At 37.0% G+C, this 25,990-nt stretch overlaps 1 protein-coding gene across 3 annotated transcripts in view; it reads left to right on the top strand.

Annotated features, from left to right (window-relative positions):
• The first annotated feature begins 391 nt into the window (after positions 1-391).
• LOC131059084 (uncharacterized) overlaps positions 392-25,990 on the top strand; it is a 48,362-nt gene continuing 22,763 nt past the window's right edge. The window contains exons 1-11 of one of the 3 annotated variants that reach the window (XM_059213936.1): positions 392-623; positions 786-936; positions 23,656-23,736; positions 23,830-23,922; positions 24,007-24,054; positions 24,142-24,258; positions 24,401-24,499; positions 24,645-24,692; positions 24,766-24,858; positions 25,276-25,383; positions 25,921-25,985. In XM_059213936.1, coding sequence (XP_059069919.1) covers positions 862-936; positions 23,656-23,736; positions 23,830-23,922; positions 24,007-24,054; positions 24,142-24,258; positions 24,401-24,499; positions 24,645-24,692; positions 24,766-24,858; positions 25,276-25,383; positions 25,921-25,985 — 827 coding nt within the window. In that variant the 5' untranslated portion in view covers positions 392-623; positions 786-861. Of the gene's footprint in view, positions 624-762; positions 937-23,655; positions 23,737-23,829; positions 23,923-24,006; positions 24,055-24,141; positions 24,259-24,400; positions 24,500-24,644; positions 24,693-24,765; positions 24,859-25,275; positions 25,384-25,920; positions 25,986-25,990 lie in introns of all 3 variants that reach the window. The other 2 variants (XM_059213935.1, XM_059213934.1) reach the window with 2 other exon arrangements.

Raw genomic sequence — 25,990 nt, 5'->3', positions numbered from 1 at the left:
TAATACATTGATTTTTCTATTTTTCTTTTTCTTTTTAAAAAAATTAGAAAACAAAATAGAATATCTTAATAAAATAAATAATATTGAAAAACTATTCTTATTAGATTTTTTCTTTTATGAACATTCTTGTTCTAATTAATTAATATATTTAAATATGTATTTTTTAGTTTTTTATCATATAATATATCTTTTTAAAATTTAATTTAAATTTAAATAAGTGGTTGTCATTAATTCTATAGTCTTGCATCCTTCTCTCATATTTGAATCATTGTGAGTGGAAAACTTGATATAGGGTATGCCTTGGGCATAACTATAGATCTTGATTTGAATCATTGATTTTACAATGTGAATGAAAAACTTCATATAGGTATGCCTTCGACATAACTATAGATCTTTAATGTACGACTGAAAAAGAGTTAGATGACACAAAAAGTGAAAATTTGATCTAGGTACACACCAAGGAAAAATATTTCATATTAAATGAAGGTTTCCAGGCGAGCCATTATCTTCCCTAGAAGAAGGCCATAAATGAACTTCCATGCATCTAATTTATCATATTTGAACTTAAAAGTCCTGTTTCTGGTCTCTTGGGTGCACCGGAAGGCTAAATTTGAAACACAAGGGTAAGTTTTTCAGGAAGACTGGGTGCTTAATGTAGGGTTTAAGCATTGCACATAGAAGGTCATGTGATCTGTAATATTTGCTTGTGGCACAACCATCTATCTTTATACAAGTCTAAACTTATTTCATCACTGTCTTTAGTTGTTGCAGGCACATTGTTGCAGGCACATGCCTCCACGCCCAAGGCAGCAGCATCGGGCGCCACCTTCATCAGGGTCATAATTTCATCAACCAAGGGCAATGGTAACAACTAGAAGCATGCCGCCACCACCAGGTTTGGGAGGCATGGGAATGCCACCATCATCATCCTATACGGTATACTTAATTTCATATGTTGCAATTATTTTGTCTGTAGTCTATAAGCTTGTTTCATTGTAAAATATGTCTGTATAAGTTTTTGGGTACAAGTATTTAGTGTTGTCTGTGCATGTTACTGATAGGTTCATTTTTCTTTCCCTTGTTCGGTTTGCTACATCTTCTTTATATGGTCAACCCTCAAATTCATTCAATGCTAATCCAGCCTATCCACCTGTTTCTCAACCTTAACATATGCCAATAGTTAATCCTGGCACTCAGGAATGGGAATCGTCAGGTCAAAATAGTGTTGTGCCACAAGCAGTACAAACAAACCAACGGGCAGTTTCTGCATCTGTAATATTCAATCCCACAGATTTTTACTGGGACATATGGTCGCAATGCGTGATGTAGTCAAGGAGTCTTGTCATTAGTGTCAACTTGCCAGCTTGACCGTTGTTTTCGTGAAATCAACATTTCTTTTGGATTTCTTCAGGGGGCTTCTGTACAACCATTGAATTCTAATCTACAAAGTTCTTCAGAGTGGCATGAACAGACTGCTAGAAATGTAAGGAGTTATCAAGTTGATAAATGGCAACTGCATTATTAGATTTATTTGTTTTAAGAAACAACATTTCTGAGTCAAGCTGGGTTTGATGTGGTCTTATTTTAAACTATACGGTCTTCTGAAATAAAGTGCATTGCTTGATAGTTATTTATATTTCTGTTTATTTGGCCTTTTCAAAAAAGGCACAAAGTGTTAGAAATATTCTAGGGAATTGACAATAGTTTTTGACAACTGGGGATTTTTATTTGTTGCCATCCCTCTTTTGGCTTGGTTTGCATGCAGTATGCCTTCATAGGATCAACTTAAGTTGTGTTTCAATGCACAAGCATTTTTTAGATATCTGTGGAGCATATCACCGAAGATTTCTGTTTTCATGTACATACTGTTACAATAAAAGTACAAGGAGGTCTAGTTGGGAGAAACCTTTAGAATTGATTACATTAGTTGGCAGGATAAAGGCAGAGTTTGTACAACGGTGCAAATCCTACCAAAATCCATCGCAGTGAGGTTGGGGAGCCTCTATCGAAAACATATCATCTACAATAGTTGTAGTATATATAAGATACGTCCCATTAGATAGATATTTGTATAGGTAAAGATATAATCTAACAAACAGTAGACAGAGATATAGAGGATAGGAGAATAGATAAGTAAGGGGGAGGTAGAGATAAGGAATATATGTAATGTATAAATAGATATAAGGATATAGTAAAGGTGAAAGCCCTGCATACATATGCATGAATAATCAATGATAATATATAGTTATATTGGAGTTTTACATATAATATGTTATGGTTCACGAGTACTCTGTTTTTTGTATTCTGTTAAGTTGTTAAGGTACAGTCCAGATCAACTCCTTACTCCCTTTGTATAACTGAGTCCATAGTATAAATACAACATACAAAAACCACTTGGGGCTCAAAACTTCGGTCTGTGTTCTCCCATTTTCTTGCTAACATTGGTTCTGTTGTCAGGACCTTGGTTAGGTTGTACGAAAGACAGTAAGGGGAATTTAAAATTAAAATTGTAAACCAGACAGGAGTAAAAGAAGAGATGAATTTTGTTGGATAATTTGCAGCACTGTCTTGTTGGTGTTTGCTTCATGAGAGGGGCTTAGGCACCAAGGGCATGGAGAATACAAAGGGGGGATCTCCAAAAGGAATCCTTGAAAGGATGTGACCCATAGAAGGAAGTTGGGAAATAACTACCATGGGAAAAGATAAAGAACTAATGCAATCCTAAATCAAAAACAGCCAAGGCCAAAGGAGATAAGAAAAATTCTAGAGAAATTAGAGAGCAAATTGAATTGACAGATAAAGTTAACATGGCAAGTCCAAATGGTGAAGAGTTGGAAGAACAAAGCACAACTTCTCTGCAGAGATTCAAATGACTATCTGTAGGAGCTTCACGTGTAGAATCCACCCAATTTGAAGGTAGCACCAGAAGATAATAAAGGAGACTGCCCACTACACCACTACAGAGAGAGCCATTGGTAGAAGATGTCTCCAAAAAGCATATGGCGGCACCTAATAAGGTGATTGCAGAAAAAGCATTGATACAATAATACAATATATGGTGGCCTTCAACACGACATTAGAGGACATGATGGATTGCCTCTCGGATCAACTAGCTGCTGCATTGATACACAAAAGGGAACATGATGAATAGGAAGAGGAAAAGATGAAAGAGACAGCTATTGCAGAGGTGGTTCCTACCACTACTCCAACTTAGAAACAAAAGCTCATAGAAATACAGACTAAGGAATTGCAGCCAAAGAAAAGATTGGACAAACTAATGCTGGCAAAACCAGAGGTCACTGAGCAAGTTCAAACAAAAATTAAGGAAGCTACTGCAAAGGCTCATAAAGAGATGCACGAGGAAGAAGCAAAATATGAAAAAGTCACTTCCCCCAAATTAGATCCTATAGACCACAGGGCCCCTTCTCCCTTCTCCTCCGCACACCTCTGACATACCCTCTTCCTTTGTCACTTCACCCGTGCGTCTATCAAAGACTTCTTGGCAAAGTTAAAGTAGATCCAGCCCGTCACTTCTCCACAGCTACTTCAGCTACCATTGGTAGGTTCCCAAGTTGTTCTTAACAATATCTCTCCACTTCACAAATTTCAATTGGGAGACCTGTTACACCAAACAATGAGGGAGCAGATTTTGAAGCACTATGTGGATAGTTCAAAACAATTGAACATCATAAAGGATGTTTAGGACAAATTTTCTCAATTACAAGGGGTTTCCTCTCAACTCCTTGCGGTACAAATTAAAACATTGGTGGATGGAGTCCCAAAAGACACACGACTGCAGTAAAGGACAATGCGATAACAAATACCTACAGAGATTCAGAAGACATAAATGGATGAAGAAAGGAAAAAGTGTGCTGCCGCCCATTCCACTCTGGAATCATATATCAACACAATAAAGAATACAAAGAGTTACATTAACACCCTCTATCAATTTTGTTTATAGTGGCCTACTGTTACAGCACCTGTCAAAGCACAAATGGATCAGATAGAACTACACATTCTCCAAATAGCCACATTCTATGATGCCTTACAAGACTTTGATGGATGAATTTGAGCACAAATGGAAGCTTTGCATGCACAGTTTCAATAGCTACAAGACTAGTGAGATTAAACAAGGCACAAATTCTAGTAGCTAAGGGAAGTAGTGAGCTTGCGGTTGGTTCATATCACTGGAATACTTCAAGAAGCACAGAAATTGGCCCAATAGATCCAAATTCCTAACACTCTACTGCAAACCGAGTCCAATAATCCAGATGTAGGTACAAAACCAACAGTTATAGCAAGCCAAGGCACAATAGGATATCACTTTTGCTAATCTCAAGGAAATTTAAAAGGTAATTCTTCCTGCACGGTAGGAGTAGAGTTGGCTTGAGGACAAGTCAACGTTTTGAAAGGGGAGATAATTTTAGTAGGATAAAAGCAGAGTTTGTACAGAGTGCAAATCCTTCCACAATCCATCGCAAGGAGGTTGTGGAGCCTCTATCGAAGAGACATGATTTACAATGGTAGTAGTATATATGGGGCACGTCCCATTAGATAGATATTTGTGTAAGTAAAGATATAATGTAATAGATTGTAGACAAAGATATAGAAGATAGGAGAATAGGTACGTAAGAAGAAGGTAGAGATAAGGAATATAATGTATAACCATAAGGAGATATAAAGATATGGTAAAGGTGAAAACCCTACATACATTTACATTAATGATCAATGATAATATATAAGTATATTGGAGTTCTACATTTAATGTGTAATGGTAAATGAGTACTTTGTTTTCTGTATTTTGTTAATTAGTTAAGGTACAGTCCGCATCAACTCCTTACCCCCTTTGTACAACTGAGTTTGGGTTATAAATACAACATGCAAAAATTACTTGGGGCTCAGAACTTCGATCCGTGTTCCCCCATTTTCTTGCTAACAACACCAATTGAGGTGAGATATCCAAGATTTCTTGCCTTATGCTTGTTTCAAGTGCATATGTATGCTGTTACCATAGTATGGTTCATTAACTTATGTATTGTTGAATATCCTTGGAATCTATAAAATCTTAATCTTCCCTCATGTGGTAGATAATATGTGGACTAGTTGATTGAACTTGTGTCATGTAGATTATGTTTTCCTTTGCATGGCCTATTATTCTTTTGTTGATGTCTTTTGGCAAGATCAGCGATCAATAAACAGGTCTGTATGCTTACTTCTAAGGCGGGATGTTTTCTTTCTTGTTTTATGAAGTTTGGTGATCCTTGCTATCCAAATCATACCATTTCTTTTATGAGGGATTAACCCCTTTACTCCAAACAAAAAATCTTGAATATTGTCATTTTCTCAACTTCTGACCCCTCTTTATGCTGAAACAGTGTAGTGTATAGAATTTTCATTTTACAATAAAGGAGGAATTGCTACTTAGGCCTTGAAATGGATGGTTGTCGATGTGTCATGAATTACTCCTGCACAGTATCTATAGAAAAACAATTTTAAAAAAAACTTAAAGCAATTATGAAATAAACCTAGGAATGAAAAAATGCTGTTAAGAATTTCGAAGAAAGTACTAAATACTTCTTTCTTTCAGAAAATCTAGGTCATATTAGTCTGAAGAACAAGAGATACAGGGAAGACCGAAAATAATAATTGCAAGGAAATATTACCATCATTTTTTTGGAAAGAATGAAAGTAAACTAATTGAATTGATATCATTTTATTTTAGATTTGTCTGCAACTTCTTTCTATGTAGATGATGTTAATGTTGATAGCAGAAGGAGACGTCATTATTCCTGCAATGGTTGTGAAACTGTATTGCTGATGTTTTTCATTTATTGTGTATGAGCTCTTCTTAGTTCGTTCTATTGTTCGATAATATTGAATTTTGCTAAGCTGGAATTGTAACGAGCTTTGATATCTGTCACCGTCCTTGTGTATTGACTACGACTCATGGGAGCCTCGTGCTTAATGATTGCATCCTCCTCCTTTATCGTTTTTCTTCCGTCGAGAGGTGTGACGGTGTCTACAGCTGTGCGACTCTTCTTGGTAACGATTTTTGAAGCGGGATGAATGGTAACTACCGGCATGGACTTTTCGTATTCCACTGCCTTAGATATTCTTAAAGCTTTGTCGTGTCCATATAGACGTGTTGGGATTTAATTTTGTGGTGCATGAAGTTTTTCAGTGAGATCATATTGATCATATGCATGTGTGATCATTGATATGATGAGTTTCTTGTCAGTCTCTTATTCAGCGCTTCAGTATCTTCTTCAGTAATTTTGTATCTTTTCAACTCTTCGTATTCTATTGGTGAATGATTATCCCTGTTGCAGGAAGTTTATATGTTTTTTGTCTTGTAGAAGCTTCAATCATTCTTGAACAGTTTTTGAGATTCTGCTGTGGATTGTTAAATGCTAATAATCGTGTTTAGTTCTTTGCTTACTTAATCTTGTGAGCATTGTATCAGATTTGTGACAATAATAAAAGATTCTTTTTGGTGTGGCTGGGTTTTTCACCCTCAAGTGAAGGGTTTTCCCAAGATAAAATTGTGTCTATCTTGTTCTTATGAGTTTTCTAAGTTTCAGATTTTTTAGTTTTTGTCTTTCTGCTTCTAACTTTAACAGATGATAGGATCAGTATAGCTTGAATTTGCTTACGGTTGGGTTTTAAAACCCGACCTACAGGTCTTCCCCATTGGCAGGCTGGGTTTTAAAACCCGACCTACTAACCTCTTTTACTATCAAAACCTGATGTGTAGATCATGTCCGACCCCAATGCAAGTCGGGTTTTAAAACCCAACACGACCTATCAATCTTTTTCTGAACATGGTGCAGGTTGGGTTTTAAAATCCAACTTGCAACCTAGGTTTTGTCCAACTGCAGATCGGGTCTGCTAATTTTTCTTTCTTTTTGTTTAAGTGTAATTTTGATCTTGCAGACATCATTGCGGGTCTTTGAAGCCGACAATCTAATGGTGAATATTGATTTGCATGATGAAGATGTTGGAGATTCTGGCGGGTGATTGATCTTTCTCCAAGTAAATCCAGAGGGAAGAAAATGAAGAATAAAGTGTCCTCATTGACACTAAGTAGTTTTCATGTAGTTGCATCTTGTCTTACTGCAGATTTTCTCGCAGTTGCATTTTTATTTTATGCAATAGTTGTAGTCAAGTGGGACTCTGTAGTTGAATTAGTCAACCGTGCCCATGTTTTTCTCAACTCCTTTCCTATAAAAGTGTTGAGACATGGACCAGCTAGGACTCGAACCTAGGATGTTCCATACGCTGCTGGAGTGCTCTACCACTGAGCTACTAGCCCCTCTTGGACCAGTCCATCATCGGTCCGGTGTGGCTTATTTCCAACACCAACACCCCCCCATAAGCCACACCTCTCGTGTGCTTGGGGCTCCTAGCCTGGACCTGGCTCTGATACCATGTTGAGACATGGACCAGCTAGGACTCGAACCTAGGACCTTCTATACGTTGCTGGTGTGCTCTACCACTGAGCTACTGGCCCCTCTTGGACCAGTCCATTGTCGGTTCGGGTGTGGCTTATTTCCAACACCAACAAAAAGGAGGAACCTCATTTGTAAATATTTATCTTTTATATGCTAAGCAAAACTCTGCCGAATTGTTGCCTCAACTAAGACTTTGAACTTTTTGTTGTGAAGATTCAATCAAGCAAATAAAGAAAGCAATTCCTTTTGATTCCAAACTTTGTGTTGGGTTGAAGATTGTTTATATGAGTGAATGTTCCTATGTTCATTGCTTATATATGTTCTTTAATTCCTTGATATTGGTGGCGTTTTTGTTCACGTGATTAAGGGAGCATCTAAATTGTGGCAAATAGACTTTGAGCTATTTTCATATTTAGTAACTAGTATTGTGAATAGTGATTAGGTAATAGGCTTTGTGCTATTGCTGGTTGCTTTAGATTATTGACAGTTTCATATATGTATATCTTGAAGACTTTGAGCTGCAAGTTATATTAGTCATAATCGTTGTTGATTTGAAAGTTAGATTGTACTCACATAAGACTTTGCGCTTATGCGGTTTTAGAGACATAGTTTAGTCATTGTATGCAAGTTTCATTAGTTGGCTATTTTGTAAGAAGTTTCATCAAGTAAAGGGATATACGTTAATCCTGAAAAAAGAGAATTATACGCCCTAAGCTTACCCCCGAATTTACTTTCAAAGTTGTTGAAATACCCAAATTCTACCAGGGAACTGTTGACGTGTATTTTGTACACAATCATACACAGAATAAAATACCCAAAGGCATCTTATCCTCTCTTGAATAAAGTCGCTAACTGCTGAAGATATCGCAAGAAGGATCAGTTAGGATGACTCCAATGTTCTTTTTAGTAGGGTCTCTACGTGTGGATAAGCACCAGTGGTCGTTGTGATTGCTGTGTCATCAAGGGGCCTTACGTCGCTGAAGATTTTTCTAAACTAAACAAGCTTTTCAAAAAATATCAAAAGGATAGGGTTTGCAAGAGGTCTAATCTAGTCTAACCCTAAGAATGACTCAATGTGGACAAGACTTGGTGAGATTCTACCAACTTCAATATTGCCATAAATTAACAACTCAATTGAAATTGATGCGATCTTCTAAGGTAACAAATGATTTTTCAATACATCAAAGATCAAGGACACTACCACGAAGGTACATATCCAAGATACAACAATGATTGAAGGTTTAAGCGATTCAAGTATCTCCAGTCGACCACGCAAGGCGTTCCTACAATCAGCAAGAAGCTAGTGGTTTGGAAAGCGAATCCTACCAAAGATCAAGTCCAACACTTTGTCCTTTAACACACTACTTTGATTGAGAATGATTCAAGAAAATTAAACAACCATGAAGATAACCAAGAGAATTGCAACAAAACACCATAACTTCAATATTTCATTGATCTCAAAGCCATCATGTACAACAATTGTTTGAATTCTTTCTTCAAAGCTCAATCTTGCTACAAAACAACTTGCTTCTAATCTCTAATTTCTCTTCAATTCTCTAATACATCAATAATCTAATCTTCTAATTTTCTAATTACAAAAATGAAAGAAATGAGGGTATAAATAGCATCCTCAATTACAATGAATGGTCCAGATTGAAAAGAAGATCAATGGTCAAGATTATGACACCTAAACCCTAATTAGGGTTTATTACAAATAGCCTCCTTTTTACTGAACAATATTAAATGCATAGCCAAATATTAAATTTGGCACAAAAATCTAGGAGACATAAACCAATGACAATTAAGGTGCCATGTCATCTATAACAACCTCTCATCTAGAATCTTATTCCCTTTCCAATGCTCTTTTTTAGCATATGCAATGAATCTTGATACGATTCCTTCGATCTCAGTAATTGGAATCTCGGGAAGATTCCTCATTCTTTCTTCCAAGTGGATGACCTGATCAAATGCCTTGAGAAGAGCAGTGTCCCATTCAAGTTCAAGTTCCTTAGTCTTTTCAATCAGGAGCATGGTAGCAAACATCTGGTCCTGTTGCTCATCTGTGATAACATTAGCATCCTTGCAAAAGATGACCTTAATTCTATCCTCCAATTCCTGCAAATCCACATCTGTCTCAACTTCGATCCTCCTGCCAAGAATGGTACGTAGTACCTCAAATACTCTGTTCTGGATCGGGTGGATAACCTCCTCAACATGGCTACATCTAGTACCGATGTCCTCAAAGAGAACTTCCTTCATCTGGAGTAAGGTTGACCACCGAAGCAAACTATGAGGTCCTCCATCCATTATCTTTTCCTGTACTAGGACCTTCCTTGATGTTTGTCTGATTACTTGCAAGACAGGAATAATAACCTCTTTGGTATGAGCAAAAGCGGCTACCGTTATCATCAAATTGTGGATAATCTCAAGAACCTGAATAGCCCTATGAATGGTCTTCATCATCCTTGTTGCAAATTCTACGACAACTGTATGAGATTTGTCAATCCAAGTGCTCATACGTTGGACCATACTCCTGAATCTCTCTGCCTCACCAATTGATTGAAGGGGAAGTGCCTGTACGGGTGATCTTGCTGGATCCTGACGTCCTAAAGGCTGATTGAGATGGCTGAAATATGTTCTCCATGCACCAACTTCTCTCTCAAGCTTTCTATTCTTCTTCATTTCTTCCCTACGCTTGTCTTTCAATGCCTCAAATGAATCGGTGGCATCATCCATCATCTGTTCGGCTGTGGATGGACCTAGCTCAAATGTTTCTACATCATATTCTTCTGCGAGGATCTCACCTTCATATTTGTCCACTGCCGGTGTAGCTATCTGCAATTTTCTGGATCCAGTCTCATCTCTAATCATCTTGGACATCTTGGTAGCCTTCCTCTTCTCTGTCACTTCCTGGGAATGTCCAACAAGGCTCTCCAAATCAATCACATTATCCTCGTCCTCGATCACAATTACCTTCGTTAATCTTTCCTTAAACCAATCTGGGATGGCAGATCTTGTCTCTTTAACCTGAATTTCCTTGAGCAACTCTTCTTCTCTGGGAGGAGATGTTACTTCATTATCTTCTCTATCTTCATGCAACTCATTGTCTTGAAGAGATCCACCTGGTGCCTGTCCTTCTTTATCATTCTGTACCATTGACTCCATAGACTCCTCTATCTCAAATGTCCTCTTCTCTTGTCGAGAAGACGTACCGGATGAACGATCTCGGTTGGCCTCTTGCTTCTTCTTGGAAGATTCTCTCTTCTCAGGTCTCTCTTTCCTCTTCGAGCCTCTTGGATGGAGATTACCTTCACTTGCACTTCGAAGGTTTCCTTCGCTTGTGTTTCTGGGATTAGGATTGCCTTCGCTTACACTTGCTCCACCTTCAGCTGGTCTCTCCTCCAAGGTGAAAGTCATAGCTATGCCTTGCTCTCTCAACTTCTGATGCTGCACATCAACCCATCTGCGAGTACAAGACAAGACTGGAGCCATCAAAGCATCTAGATCCACAACCTCGGGCTCATTCCAATCTAACCTCACTATTTTGCTATCTCGATCATAGGATGATTGGAGATGTCTGCCACTGTCCTGAGCTTGGTCGGCCACTCTGTAAATCTTGCATTTCCTGATGAAATCCAAAGGCAATCTAGAATGCATCTTTCTTTTCACTTCAAGATCATCTAAGAGATTCATCATAAAATCTTCTATCTGAAACTCATGCTTAAATTTCCTACCAACTGTCTCCTCTATATATCCATGTGGATCAAAACTTTCTCTCAAGGCAAAGAATGAAAATGAATACAAAGCTAACTCCTTCTCTGCGTCATCCATGGCTAGAGCATTAGGACATACCTCAACTGAATTGCCCAATATGATAGATACGGGAACTCCATTTCCATGTCTGTGTCTGAATGCCTTTGCATAAGCTGCCAACTGTCTTGTTACCTCAAGTAACACAATTCTGTCTGTCGGGTATCTCGGCAACATATATGGAGGTGAAGGACATCCATGAACTCTGATATAAGTAAATTTCGGAAATTGGATAAACCAAGCACCGTACCTCTTTACTAGCTCTTGTGCATCCTGTGATAGTCGATTGTGAATCCCGCCTTGCAACGTCCTTGTGATGTTCATCGTGAAGGTATCATTAACTAACTTGTAGTTACTTCCTGGCGGATGATGCAAGTTAACATAGGAATCACAAACTCTGACCTCGCCGGGTCCTCTTCCAATCACTCCTCTGTGAGGTAGTCCTGCGTACTCAAAGCTCCTGATCAAGGCATATATGACGTATGAACTCATGTGGAAGGATTTGGTAGCCTTCAATCTCCTTAACTGTACGTCCAAGCAATGGCTAATCATTCTAGCCCAATGAATTGTTCCTTTTCCCTGAACTATCACCTGGATGAAGTAGAACATCCACTTTTCGAAATAGAAGGCTTGAGGGGCTCCTGTGACTCGGTTGAGCATTGTAATCAAATCTCTGTACTCCTCCTGGAAATCGATCCTATGTGGTGTGTTCGGGATCTTGCTCAGGCGAGGACGACTCTTAAGTAACCAGTTCTTGTTGATGATGCTTAGGCAAGCATCTGGATCATCTTCGTACATGGACTTGGCTCCTTCTATGCTTTTGTAGACCATATCTCTATGCTCTGGAAGATGGAAAGCCTCACTTATAGCTTCCTCCGAAAGATAAGCTAAAGTGTTGCCCTCCTTGGACACGATCGTTTTGGATTGAGGATCATAATGACGAGCACACTCAATCATCAACTCATGGCACTGAACTGCTGGAGGGAAGCCGGCCGCCTTAATGATGCCACTTTCAATTATCCTCCTGGCGACAGGTGATGGCTTGCCAATGTAAGGGACCTCTCGAAACTTCTTTGTGCTGAAGTTGCCCAAGTTGGTATCTCCAATGTTGCTCCACTTAGACAGGATCTTGGTCTCTAGTTCCTCGTTCTTTTGATCTTCTTTCATGAGAGCTGGACGACTGGTGGATGCTCCCGCCTTCGGGGTTGCCATTGTAACACCTACACAACATTTCATAATAAGTAATAGATTTTGCAAGGTATAACTAGATTAGATTAAAGATTAATTTAGGAAACTTCATGATAAGTCCTTGAGTTATCATTTCCTAAAAACGATCGAGCTACTTGAAATTCAAAATTTCAAAATTCAAAATTTAAGGCTATGACTATCAACATCCAAAATTAAAACAAGGAGTCATATCGCCATACCTTACTTGAGAGCTTAACTCTAAAAAATGCAAAATAAAGAGATTCGCCTAGGCAAAAATCGATGTTTGGAAGATTTCAACGTGATTCTCCTCAAGCGAACGTCCTCCTTAGCAATTTCGCCACCTTTGGGGGGGGGTCTTCAATCGAGATGATGGCAAAACTCGCTCAACTTGAACCAAACTCGCACTCTCTTTTGATAATGTTCGCACCACTTTGATGAAGTTCGCACCTTGTCTTCTTGATATTTCGCATGCAAATGATGTTCGAATGATGATTTGAAAATGAAATTTTCACCTTCCTTTATAGGCGTTTACCCCCTCCATTACCTCTAGGCCGACTTTGTAATTAAAAACAAATTTTAAATAAAATTAAGGGCCGACTTTGTAAAATAAAGCAAATAAAACCCAAGCGCCCCAATTTTATTTAAAATAATAATTAATTCATTTAATGCCTTCGTTTTTAATTAATTCGATTTTTTTTTTTAAAGGCAACAAATAATTAATAAATGCTCATGCGCTATTTTAAATGCCAATTCTAATTAAATATTTCAAATTTCATCGATCTTAGCATTTAATAAAATTCAAAAAAGGTATTAGCGCCAAAATTTGGGAGAGGTAAGGGTACAAACCACATCGCTCTGGTCCCTGGGAGAGGGACAGGAGCAAATTAACATTTTAGTCTTGAATCTCTCGCCTTTTACGTTCAAAATCACCTTCTTCACGTTGAAACTGACATCTTCGACAAGAATCTTGTGCTTGATTGACTTGATTTCGTAGACGAATGCCCCTTGTGATCATTATCGCCCTGGTCCCTGATTGAGGGACAGGAGCGAACTTCCATTTTTAGCTCAAATTTGTGATCTTTTGACGTTCACTTCTTGTTTGTCGCCTTCCAAATGACGTTTTCAACCTTATGCAACTTTGTTTTGATGTGATCTTTGGAAGAAAATGAGTGATTTTGTGAATATCGCCCTGGTCCTTACCTGAAGGACAGGAGCGATTTAGCTTCTTTGCTCAAATTGATCACTTTTGGCGTTTGATTTTTCGCATATTATCATCTCAAGAACAATTTTGACTTTGTGCAACCTTGCATGTCCTTGGCTAGACGTGATTTTTGAAGGAACTGGCTAGTGTAGTGAATATCGCCCTGGTCCTTGCCTGAAGGACAGGAGCGATCCTTGGTGTCCTGAGCTCATCCTTGTTCCTATCAACTCGCAAACGCCTTCACAATGTAGAATGAGGTCCTTTGATCCCTCTTGAACACTTTGAAATGTGATTAACATGCAAAACTTAAGCCTTTATAGAGATTTCGCTCTGGTCCTTGACTGAGGGACAGGAGCGAATTTGGGCATATAGTGTAAATCCTTCATCAATTTGACTTGCAATTGTCTTCAAGGCGCAAAACAGAGTTACCCGGGGACGCGTCCCCGACCTGAAAACCCCCGTCCCCGTCTCGGGGACGTTTCGGGGACTTGGGGACGGCCAGGGGACGTTTCCCCCCGTCCCCAAATTGCCCTATATTTTTAGGGGACGTCCCCGAAACGGGGGGACGCCTGCCCTAGCCTTGGGGGACGTCCGTACGTCCCGGGGACGGCTGGGGACGGCTGGGACGTCCCCAATCCGTCCCGGGGACGGCTAGACGTCCCCCTTATCTAAGGCCATTAATAAATATTAAAAAACTAAAAAAAGTTGTATTTTCAAATTTTTAAATTTTTTTTCTAATATAGGCCCCTTATTAATTCAAATTGTTAGTAAAAATAAAAAAATTAAAAGATAACATTAATTTAATTCATAATTTTGACAATGAAACTATATGGCAGCAGTGTAGCCTTTGGATATTTGACACAGAGATTAGAAAATCGCCCAAAAATCGCCAAACTCGGCGAGTTAATAGAAAAATAACACCCAACACCTTTATGAAAGAATAAGTTTTTTTGGCCTCGCGGGGCGCTGCCCCTTGACCCTGCAAGGGGCGATGCCCCTTGACCCCACCTTGGGGGCACTGCCCCCAAACCCCCGTTGAAAAATATGGGGGGAAACCGCGTCGATAGAAGTAGGGAAAATTTAACCTCTTTGTTTTGACATTTTGTATGTTATTTCTTTAATATCTATTATGATATGCATATTGACAATGTGAATGAATTGAAATTCTGATTTATGAATGCATAATTGCATATTGTCTATTGAGTATCAACAATGTTGTATGTTCAGAATTTACATTCTAAAATGTCTTCAACTTTTCATAGTATCATACACATGCCATTTCCATGTTTTATTGTTTTCATATGAATATAATGTATGTATGCATGCTTTATCCATGTTTTCATATGAACATTTAGAATTTTGAAATTTTCCTATATATTTTAAATATTTCCTATATTTTAATAGCCGTCCCCTTTGCCGTCCCTTGCCGTCCCCAAATTTGGCAAAAAAATTTGCCGTCCCGGAAACGCGTCCCGCCGTCCCCTGCCGTCCCCGTCCCGGAAACTCGGGGTAACTTTGGCGCAAAATGATGTTCTTTACTCCCTTTTGAACACTTGAAATGTGAGTGGCAACTTGAATTTGGACACATTTGAACATTTCGCTCTGGTCCCTGATTGAGGGACAGGAGCGAATTTAGGCATTTCCATCACCTTTGCGATCTTTGATACTTTACTTTCTCTTCGAGGCGCTTAAAACGTCATTGCCACCTTACACCTTGACTTGGAGTGACTTGAATTTGGGTGGAAGGCAAGATAACTAACATTTCGCCCTGGTCCCTGGCTGAGGGACAGGAGCGAATTTTCATTTGCAAGCTCAATGACACTTTGCTAACTTCCAAATTTGTCTTCAACGGACTCGTTGTGCACCCTTTCATTCGTCCTTGGCTTGGAATTCGTTCTAACTTGGCGAGAAATTGGTCTAAAGAAGGAATCGCTCTGGTCCCTGGGAGAGGGATAGGAGCGCCTAGGACAATATGGAGTTCACCTGGCGTTTTGCAATCTTCAAATTATCTTCAATGGGTCCGTTACGCCACCTTTACTTGCCTCAAACTTAAAACTTGCTTGATTTTTTGTCCAAAACATGCCTTATAAGGAAATTCGCTCTGGTCCCTGGGAGAGGGACGGGAGCTATCATCAAATTTCGCCCTGGTCCCTGGCTGAGGGACAGGAGCGATTTTGCTTCTAGGGTCAATTTTCCTCATGCTTGCGCTTTCAAATTATATTCAACTGATAAAATGTATCTCCTGTGTTCTTCTCAAATCACGAAATTGTTGAAATCTTGCAAGGACAAGGTAATTTTAGGTTTTAAGCTTCGGTCCTTCAGTGAGGGACAGGAGCGATTTTTGCTCCTGGCACATTTCCATGTTTGCGAAATTCTTCAAATTATATTCAACGGAAAGAACATGCCTCCCTTTATCTCTTCCAATCTGAAAATTGTCTTGATCCTGCAAGGACAGTAAAATTTTGAGAAACAAGCTCCGGTCCTTCACTGAGGGACAGGAGCGATTTTGCTTCCACAGGCCAAAATATCAAGATTTCAGGACTTCAATCACTTCACAAGGCAAAAACAAGTCATTTCCAATGCCTGGGATCAATTATCAAAATTCTCAAAATTTGGTCAAAATCATTCAATCAGACAAAAATCAAAATCTCATCATTAACACTCAGACAAATTTGGACTTTGCATTCAAAATTCTGACTGAAACTAGATCAACTCACTTGACCACTGGCGAATTCACTTTATTTCAAAATTGCATCCTACGGGAGGAAGCTCAAAAAGCTCTCAAGATGGACTGGACTCTGGCCTGAAAACACAGAATGGGAACCCTAAGGCTTGACCCTAATCCAGACAACTGACATACTAAACCAAAACCCTAAAAAGCAGAGAGAAAGGCGAGAAAAACAAGCAAAAAGAGGGGGTCCCCATTTTAATGGGGCGATGTGTGAAATGGTCACAACAGGAACCTCCCTTTGATGAGAGGCGAGACTTTGTCTCAACATAGCTGTGTGTGAAATACATATTTTGTCATTGGTACGCTAGTGACAAAATATTCACCCAACACTTACAAACAAATAGATTTGATATTTATTATTGTTAACATGCCAAGTCCAATTGGTGGTTGGCATGAGCTTGAATATGGTAAGTTGTATGCATCTTGAAGTTGAATGTTTTATATAATTTGTTATGACAATGTTACTTAGTGGTGCCAAATGTTGGCTAATTTTGTCATATGTGGAAAAATGTTGCACGCAGACAAGGAAGCCTGGAATTTGCTTAACTTTGTTAGCATTTGATAAATGTCATTGCATTTCTAATTTTGTGAGTACGAGGTATAGAAATAAACATCAAGTACTTTGAAAGTCATGGGTGGTTGTTCTGATCTGATTACTACCAGATGGCTATGTCTTATGAAGAAAAGCTGAACAGATAATAAGGTAATAACTAATTGCGAACAAGAATTCAAATACATAATATCTTGTAGAGGATGCTAATAACATATCTTTTTATGTTTTATCTGCCTAGTGTTTCAACCACTGGCCTTCATGTATGTTTACAGGTTAACTTTAAGCTATGGGGTCATTTCTTGTTACAGTTTTGTTCAACATCTTAATGTTGTAGGATGAAAATTTCATAAATTTCATTTCTTGGACATTCAAGATGTTGTAGGATGAAAATTTCATTTCTTGGACATTGAAGTGAGGTTGGCTTAGAGAATATCAATGTAGTCTCTTTCGTACTAGCCATGGAATGGACCTGGATTATTATGGCAACTGATAAATTTGAAATTAGACTGCAGTTTAATGTGGACCTTATTTATTTTTTCTAATAATGAAATTGGTACAACTGTATTGAGATAAAATGAAACTGTTTGCTCATATGAAGACCTGGCATTGGCAAATTGGTCTTTATTATAGTACACAACACATAAATAACATCAAAATGCTCTCTTCATATCCTGCCACATCCTGTGTTAACTTGTGACTCATCAGTTTACGCTGGAAGAGAGAAGAGTGTGTGGCTTTAGGATACAGTTTTGGACATGAACCATATTGCATAATTCTCAAGGTATCAACTCGACTATCATTGAAGTTTTCTGATTGTTTCCAAGGACCAAAATATCTGGATTTCTAGCTCAACACGCTGGTCAGTACTGCCTATGACATTTATCATATTTTTGGAAATTAGAAACACAATCAGAATGTTAAATGATAATAATTATACCTATGTACATTATGAAATTAGCAACATAAGCTTGTTGAAGGCCATTAGCCACACTGATTGACAGATGATGCATTCAAGGATAGCGAGCCAAATTAATGGCAGCCTCATCCTTGTAGCCAAATCCAGATTTAATACACATATCCCTGATCCATGATAAAGGCACATATTCAGATTCGAAAACTCAGAAACCATGAGCAGCAACAACACAGATTGAAAAATTTATGACAGGTCTTCAAAACCTTGTGTGCCATCAATTGATCTCTCTTTGCAAAATCTGAACTCAGTTTTTCTTTTTTCTCCAAGAATCTCGCAATACTGAAAAGCTAAGTCACAAGGTTCGAATTCGAATTTGAATTCGACAGCCATGAAATTAGGATGAAATTCGACAAGGGAAAAAATCGAAAAAAAGTTCGGATAAAATTCGCCTTCTATAATTTTGTTTATTTTTAAATATATGCATACTTCTAATAAATTATCAGAATAGCGACCCTTGTTGGAGAAAATCCGAGGGCGACCCAGCAGTTGCAGACACCCATGACCCAATAGATACAAAACATATACAAAGAATACCCACGACCAGCTGAGTTGTGTTTAGAGGCGGATAGCAGTGCTTTGTAGAGGAAATTCGATTAAATTCAATTTTTTTTATAGAAGTTTGAAATTCAATTAAATTCGAACCTCATCCATGAAAATCGCCGTATCCTGTGACTTAGCTGAAAAGAATACCATCCTTTTATTTTCCTTACCAAGAGTCTACCTGATCTTTTCCCTTCAAGAGCTCACCTTTTTCATCATTGAAAAACCAATTGAAAGTTTGTTTTTTGAGCACTTCATTTCTTGGCTTTTCACATTTGGGTTGACTCTTTGCATTTTTCTCTTTTCATGTTCAGACTGACCCTTTGTTTCCATATGATGACTCTTTGTCTCATTTATGTTCAACATGATCTTTGATCAAAGAGGACTCACTTCATCCTGCCTACCTGTGTCTGTGGAAAATTTAAATGCTTTTTGGATTATTCAAGCTTGCACTACCCATAGGATTCTCATGCTTCAACTTGCATTACCCCTGGATTCTCTTGTTCAAAAGACGTGCCCTTGAACATTACCAAGTAGTAGCATAAGCCTTATCCAAAGTCCATTAGTCATTCTGATTGATGTAGACTTCTTACCAACAAGAACTAAGATCTAATGAATAAGAAGATTGCCCAACAGAAAAAGGATATATACTGAAGGTTTGTTGGCAAATTCTTTTGCTTATTATTCAAACTAGTCTAACCTTTACCTTAGGTTTGTATCTCACCTACTAAGGTAGTTTGCAATCAATTTTCCAAAATCCTAATTGTCAAGTGGGGCTTTGATTGAAGCTGAAGATTAGTTTGTTGTAAGTCGTACTTGCCTTGGGCAATACAATATGCCAAATTCTCATTGCTTCAATTACAATAGATTATATAATTATATCATAAATGACCATTTTTTGAAATTCTAAATATGTGTGCTATTTTGTATGGTTTTGTTAGCAGGGAAAAAGATGGCAAAGTTTCTGATTAAATTTGTTGGATGATGCTGATGACATTATGGGTACATGATGAAAATTATATGCTTTTATATATATTGCTTATCATTTACAAATATTATGCTCATACAAGCATCAACCAATGCAAGTTCTTGCGAGCAGAACCATGACACCAATATCAGCTCTTTTCAAGCAGCTATGTTGGAAACCACCTATGGAAGACCGCAAGTCACAACTTAGAAATCCACTTATTTAGAAACCACCTCTGCATTAGAAGCTAACTATGGAAGACCAAGAGTCACAACTTCTTAGAAATCCACTTATTTAGAAATCAGCTCTGCATTAGAAGCTAACTATGGAAGACCAAGAGTCACAACTTCTTAGAAATCCACTTATTTAGAAATCAGCTCTGCATTAGAAGCTAACTATGGAAGACCAAGAGTCACAACTTAGAACTCCACATTAGATGTCCCATCTGGATTTGAACTCTGGCTTCAGTTTGAGAACTCAATGCTTTAACCAATTAAGCTCAACCCACTAGACAATGATATGCTTTTTGGTTAATTTTATCTTATGAATAGTATACTTTTGTCAGATTGTGTAAAAATTGAGGGATTTGGTATAGGTGATCTTATATGAGCTTAGGAGATCTGTTTCCTGCAATGCATTTTGAAATGACATAATTTTAAACCGACGAGTTTTTAAGAGGGCAATGATCGTTTTTATTTGCACACTAATACTCATACAAAATATTATCATTTTAGGCAACTGAATTGCTGTGTTTCCTTCGATGTTTCACTTGCATAACTTATTAGAGTGATGGCCCAAGGTTTATTTGCTGATATCAATATAGGAATTGATCTATTTTTTCAGCTTTTGCTTGTTCATTATACATCCTATTTGAGTAAACTACAGATGTTTATTGCAGGGATTTCTTTTAAATCACTTTCTCCGAGTGTAACGAGTTTTGTTTCTTAATGTCTAGTCAATAATTCTGCTGAGGAAGCCTTATTTAATAGTTGGTATGCTTCTCATTTATTACGTTTTTATGAATTAGGTAGTTTAATGTTTAATGTTTGGTGGTGATACAAAGGTAAGGGATGATAAAGATCAGTTTAAGTGTCAAGGCATGTTAACAAAAGGCACACAAGAAATATTAGACTACATTACAGAGAAGCAGCATTATTCCTTTTGTCAATTTCATTGTTTATTCTGACAGCAATATTCATTTTCCATCTATATTCATCTTCCACAGCATCATAGTTAGCTGCTGCAGATTTCTTGTTTATCAGGTTTCAACATCATGCTCACAGTGCTGGAAACATTTATATCGCAGTTGCATAGGCTTATTAGACAGACTTGTTAAATGTAGACGTGGGATCATCACATGCATATATTCCATCTCTTCAAACAAACAAATAAAAAATAATGAACATGCAAACCATGCCTAACTGGACTATAATAGTAGGTTGCTAGAGCTTACCAAATTTCAGATGCAATGCAAACAGGAATACTTGACATCCTGTGCACAATACAATGGGCTTCACTTTGAAGCATTGCTAGTTTTCCAAAAATTACGGTATTGGTTTCTATATAGTAGTGCAATCTCCATGATGTTTGTAGGTTTAAAATTACAAAACATAGTTCCCATATATTTGCTTATATGCTTTATTTTGATTTTAAAATTTTTGCTGGCATATTGATTGCTTGACATCCTGTGCACAATACAATGGGCTTCACTTTGAAGCATTGCTAATTTTCCAAAAATTATGGTATTGGTTTTTATGTAGTAGTGCAAGCTCCATGATGTTTGTAGGTTTAACATTACAAAACATAGTTCCCATATATTTGCTTATATGCTTTATTTTGATTTTAAAATTTTTGTTGGCATATTGATTAGATGAAAACTGGCAAGTGTTTCGGGTTTTGTATATTTTACCATTCTAAACACTTTAGCTATGCTGCTTTCTATTCAAATTTAACATTTATGTTAAATTGAGGAATGCCAGAACTGGATAATCCAATAGATTCTTGATAAGGAATTGTAGAGTAGAGTTTGCATAGCACATTTATAACTCCTACAAACTATTGATGGCTGGAAAGCCTAAAACTGACATGTTATACCTGCTTGACCAATGACAATGAAATATGACTTGTTGCTGCTTCTGGATTAGATTGCGTGTATTTTTTTGCATCAATGTATCAGATCACACTCTGTGATCCATCATCAAGATGATAAAGAGCAAAAGAAGAATGAAAATGGGCTGGTTGCTGACCTAAACAGACTAAAAAATGTTAACAATGAAATATGTTTTCAAAGCAGGATGACTTCAATTCAAGAACATTAAACTGGTTGGTTCACATTAACATAGCACTGTTTGTACTTGGTACGGTGTTAGACAGCATCAAAGAGGGACTTGTCTGAACATCAGGTCTCATTTTAGAAGCATTTGTGAATTGATTTTTGTCATTTTGGGGTGTGATCTGAAACATTGATACAAAGAGCTTGCATAGAGTTTTCAATTAGAAGCTTGCTAATTCATTGCAATTGTCTGAGGAAATATCATGTTATTTGATTTTATCTTCTATAAAATTATTGAAAAGCTACATGGTATAATATTCTTCGTATCAATGCTGGTCATCTTGCAGACTTACAGTTACCGTATCATGTTTAATATTTGTTTTGCCATATTGTTCTCATTCTGCTATATCAACCTGGCTAGATTGCTTGTGATAAGATATCTTTATAGTTGTCTTTGTAACCTTCCATACCTTTGTTGGAGATGCAAATCAATGGAGTCTTGAAGAATTGATGTTTTTTCAAATAATCTTCAAATTTTTGGTTACCATTGGTTAAGTGATCTGTTAAAGTTGATGTTGTCCTAGTTTAGAGTTTTCTTCATTGATGATGGGATAAGCTTATTTATGGTTTTTCTTGTGTCTTATTAGAAAATAAGAGCTGCCAGAGGAACAAAATCATGGACTGGGAACTTGATTGAGATGCAATGTGGGTTTTCAAATTGTTTAATATTATTTTGTCTGTAGAACTGTGGTATTTGCCTTTTTGTGTTAATCATTCTTTTACAATAATCGGTTATTCTTCTGCACTGCGTAACAGCAGGCAGATGCATACACTGTCTGGAAAGAATTCATGACCCTAGAAGGACGAAAGTGGGAATCTTTTCCCTGTATAAATGTTTCCTATTTTTGGATGATTTTGATTGCCTCGAGCTCCTAACTATTTCGATCTCTGTTAAGTTTAAAATTTCTGCAGATGCAGTCAGAGAATTCATTTTTCATTTTCTGACCCCCAGCATTATTGAACATTGGTCTCGGCTATTCTCTTGTTCAAGTGTCATTATTAATGATTTGGTTAGAGGCAGCCGATTGTGGCCAAACTCAATGCACAACATGCTGTTTTCAAATCTCATTGACTTTTTAGATTTATATTTTATTATTTTCATTTTCGACAGATAACATTTTAAAGTAGTATAGATGCCAATTCATAGCATATGGATGCTTGTTCCTGTAAAGATGATTCAAGGGTGGGGTGGCAGGAATAAACTATGGCACTTGGCTTGCCTGATTTTTGTATAAGACCTCTTGTGTTATCTGTGTAAATATATAGTTTCAATTTTGTGGTTCCTTTGGTTTTGAAGTTGTGGCAAAGCTTAGGAGTGAAATAGGCCAAGCCAATTGGATTACACCTTCAATCATCTCATGTCAAAGTTATTCATGATAGTTCTGAGTACAGAAAGTTGAGACAGAACTAAAGAAAGTATGGGCCACAATAAATTCCTTTAGAATTCCCAGCAGTAGCTAATTACTTTTGACTAAAGATGAAAAGTTAAAACATGGTAAGAGGCATATCTATTAATTAGATTTTAAACTCCGACCTTTAATGAGATTGGAACAGATCTGCTCAGAGGTATGCAATCAAATGTTGGTTATGAAGAAAGCTGGATGCTATTCACAAAAGAAGATGCTATTTTAGCTCTTCCTACATACGAAGGCTCTTTCTTGTTCCTTTTTTGTCGTATTTTGTTCCCTTGGTTTACTTATCAGTATAGAAGAACTCTATTGCTTTGTTGAAGGTCTGTAATCTACAAAATTAAAAAACTGAACCACAGTATGATATTACAATTGTTGACTACTCTTTTATCATGAACATTATATGGCCTCTCTATGAAGAGATTCTATGTATGTATGGTGCCAATTATTATAAAATTAACATTATGTTATGAACTCAGGAACGGGAGAAGGCACAAGAAGAGGTAAAAAGAAATATTGTTGAGTATAGAGCCTTTTTGGAGTCTTGTAATTTCATAAAGGTGCACACGTTAAACTTTGTCTTAAGATATTTTATGGTTTTCTTAAATTTAAGATTTATTAGAATGATGGATGGTTTGATGTCTAATTTTTAGGCAAATACTCAATGGAGGAAAGTTCAAGATAGGCTGGAGGATGATGAGAGATGCTCAAGACTGGATAAAACAGATCGGATGGAGATTTTCCAGGTGACATTGAATTCCATGTTCTTCATTTTTCTAGCCATTTTGTTTTGTCCTCTTAGCCATTAATATTGGTTTTTGATATGGCAGGAGTATATACATGATTTGGAGAAGGAAGAAGGACAAAAAATTCAAAAGGTGTCTAGAATGAGAGTAGTTGTGCTTCCATGGTTTTTACTTTCTTATATTTGCACATTTGTATAACTTGAATATTTTCAAATGCAGGAACAATTGCGAAAAAAGGAACGTAAAAATCGGGATGAATTTCGAAGATTAATGGAGGATCATAAGGCCACTGGCCTGCTTACAGCAAAGACATTGTGGCTTGATTACTGTGCCAAGGTATTAAATGTTTGGATTTTGTTTTGAATACTTGTATAAAAATTTATTGTTTTGTTTTACCATTACTTCCAGTAGAGTTTTATTCATGTTTATTCTGAGATTATGTGCTTCTATGTAAGATCTTTGATCTGTTTCCTTGTAGGTCAAGGACCATTCTGCTTATCTAGCCTTGGCTTCAAACACATCTGGTTCACCGCCCAAGGATTTGTTTGAAGATGTTGCGGAAGAGATGAAAAAGCAGGTATTAAGTTAGACATTGTTCAGTGATTTTATTGCAGATGTTAATTGCAGTTCTACTACCAGGTTTGTAATCATTGTTACTCAATGCAAAGTACGTTTCATTTGTTTGATGAAATCTTACTTTGAATCTGATGTATGTTTGGCAGTATCAGGAGGACAAAGCAAACATAAAAGATGCTTTGAAGGCAGGAAAGGTGTGTCTTCTGTGCTTTGAGATTTTCCATGGAATGTAAAATATTTTCTAATCTCTTGATGTGATGATTGCAGTTCATAGTAACATCAGCATGGACTCTTGACAAGTTCAAAACCTCCATTGGTGAAGTATATGATTTGGTTGCTGCATCTAAAACAAATCTTAAGGTTTGTTCTAGTTCCATATCTGGATTTTTGGTCTTAACTACAGATATCTTTATCAGAAAAGTATTTGGGATTTTAATTTGAACAATGTGACATTGGCGTTACGCAGTGCCACATATTGTTATGCTCATATCAAATTCTAATTACACAAATATGGATCTTATCCTTTTGTGCTATATGACTGGTTTCTAATTTATTAGTTTATTCTACCAGCTGTATGATGTTTTGACTGATTTGCGCTGGGAAGTAGTCACTGAAAGTGAATCACTATCGCAGATCCACAACATTCTGTTCTTATTTGTAGATAGTGAATTTTTGTTAGGTTAAATTGAAAGAAATGCAAATGTTGAAATTAATGCAAGTTGTTTTGGGATATATGATTTTTTTGGTCTTTATTGGCATCTTGTGTTTTCCTTGCAGCTTGTGTTTGAAGAAGAGCTTGAACAAGCAAAGGAAAAGGAAGAGAAAGAAGCGAAAAAGAGGCAAAGGGTAGCAGATGATTTCAAGGATTTGCTTTATTCTGTGAAGGTTTAATTTATTTCTTTTAGAAAAATATCCGTTTAGTGAAGTCTCTTTTTACTTTACTTTTCTTACATCTAGAGTACATTTTCATATTGTGCTGTACATTAAAAATCCTTATTATTACTGAATTTCTATCTACTTCTTGATGGATTAATTATATTGCTTTTTTATTTCATGGATTTGCTCTATTTTGTGAAGGTTTAAATTCTTCGTTTTGAAAAAACTTCCTTCTATTGAATTCTCTTTTTAATTTGCTTTTCTTATATCTGAAGTACATTTTCATATTGTCTCATACATTAAAAAATCCTTATTATGATTGATGGATTAATTATATTGTTTTTTCATTTCATGGATTTACTTTATTCTATGAAGGTTAAAATTCTTCATTTAGGAAAAAAATCCTTCTATTGAATTCTCCTTTTAGTTTACTTTTCTTACATCTGGAATACATTTTCATATTGTGCCATACATTAATTTTTTTTTATTATGATTGAATTTCTATCTACTTCTTGATGGATTAATTATATTGTTTTTTCATTTCAGGAAATTGTTGCTTCCTCAAAATGGGAGGATTGTATACCTTTGCTCAAAGATGCCCAAGTGTACAGGTAAA

Source organism: Cryptomeria japonica, chromosome 11, assembly GCF_030272615.1.
Source record: "Cryptomeria japonica chromosome 11, Sugi_1.0, whole genome shotgun sequence".
In the NCBI taxonomy this organism is placed as follows: Eukaryota; Viridiplantae; Streptophyta; class Pinopsida; order Cupressales; family Cupressaceae; genus Cryptomeria; species Cryptomeria japonica.
Note: the sequence above shows the minus strand (reverse complement) of the source record. Positions and strands in the feature narration are given on the sequence as shown.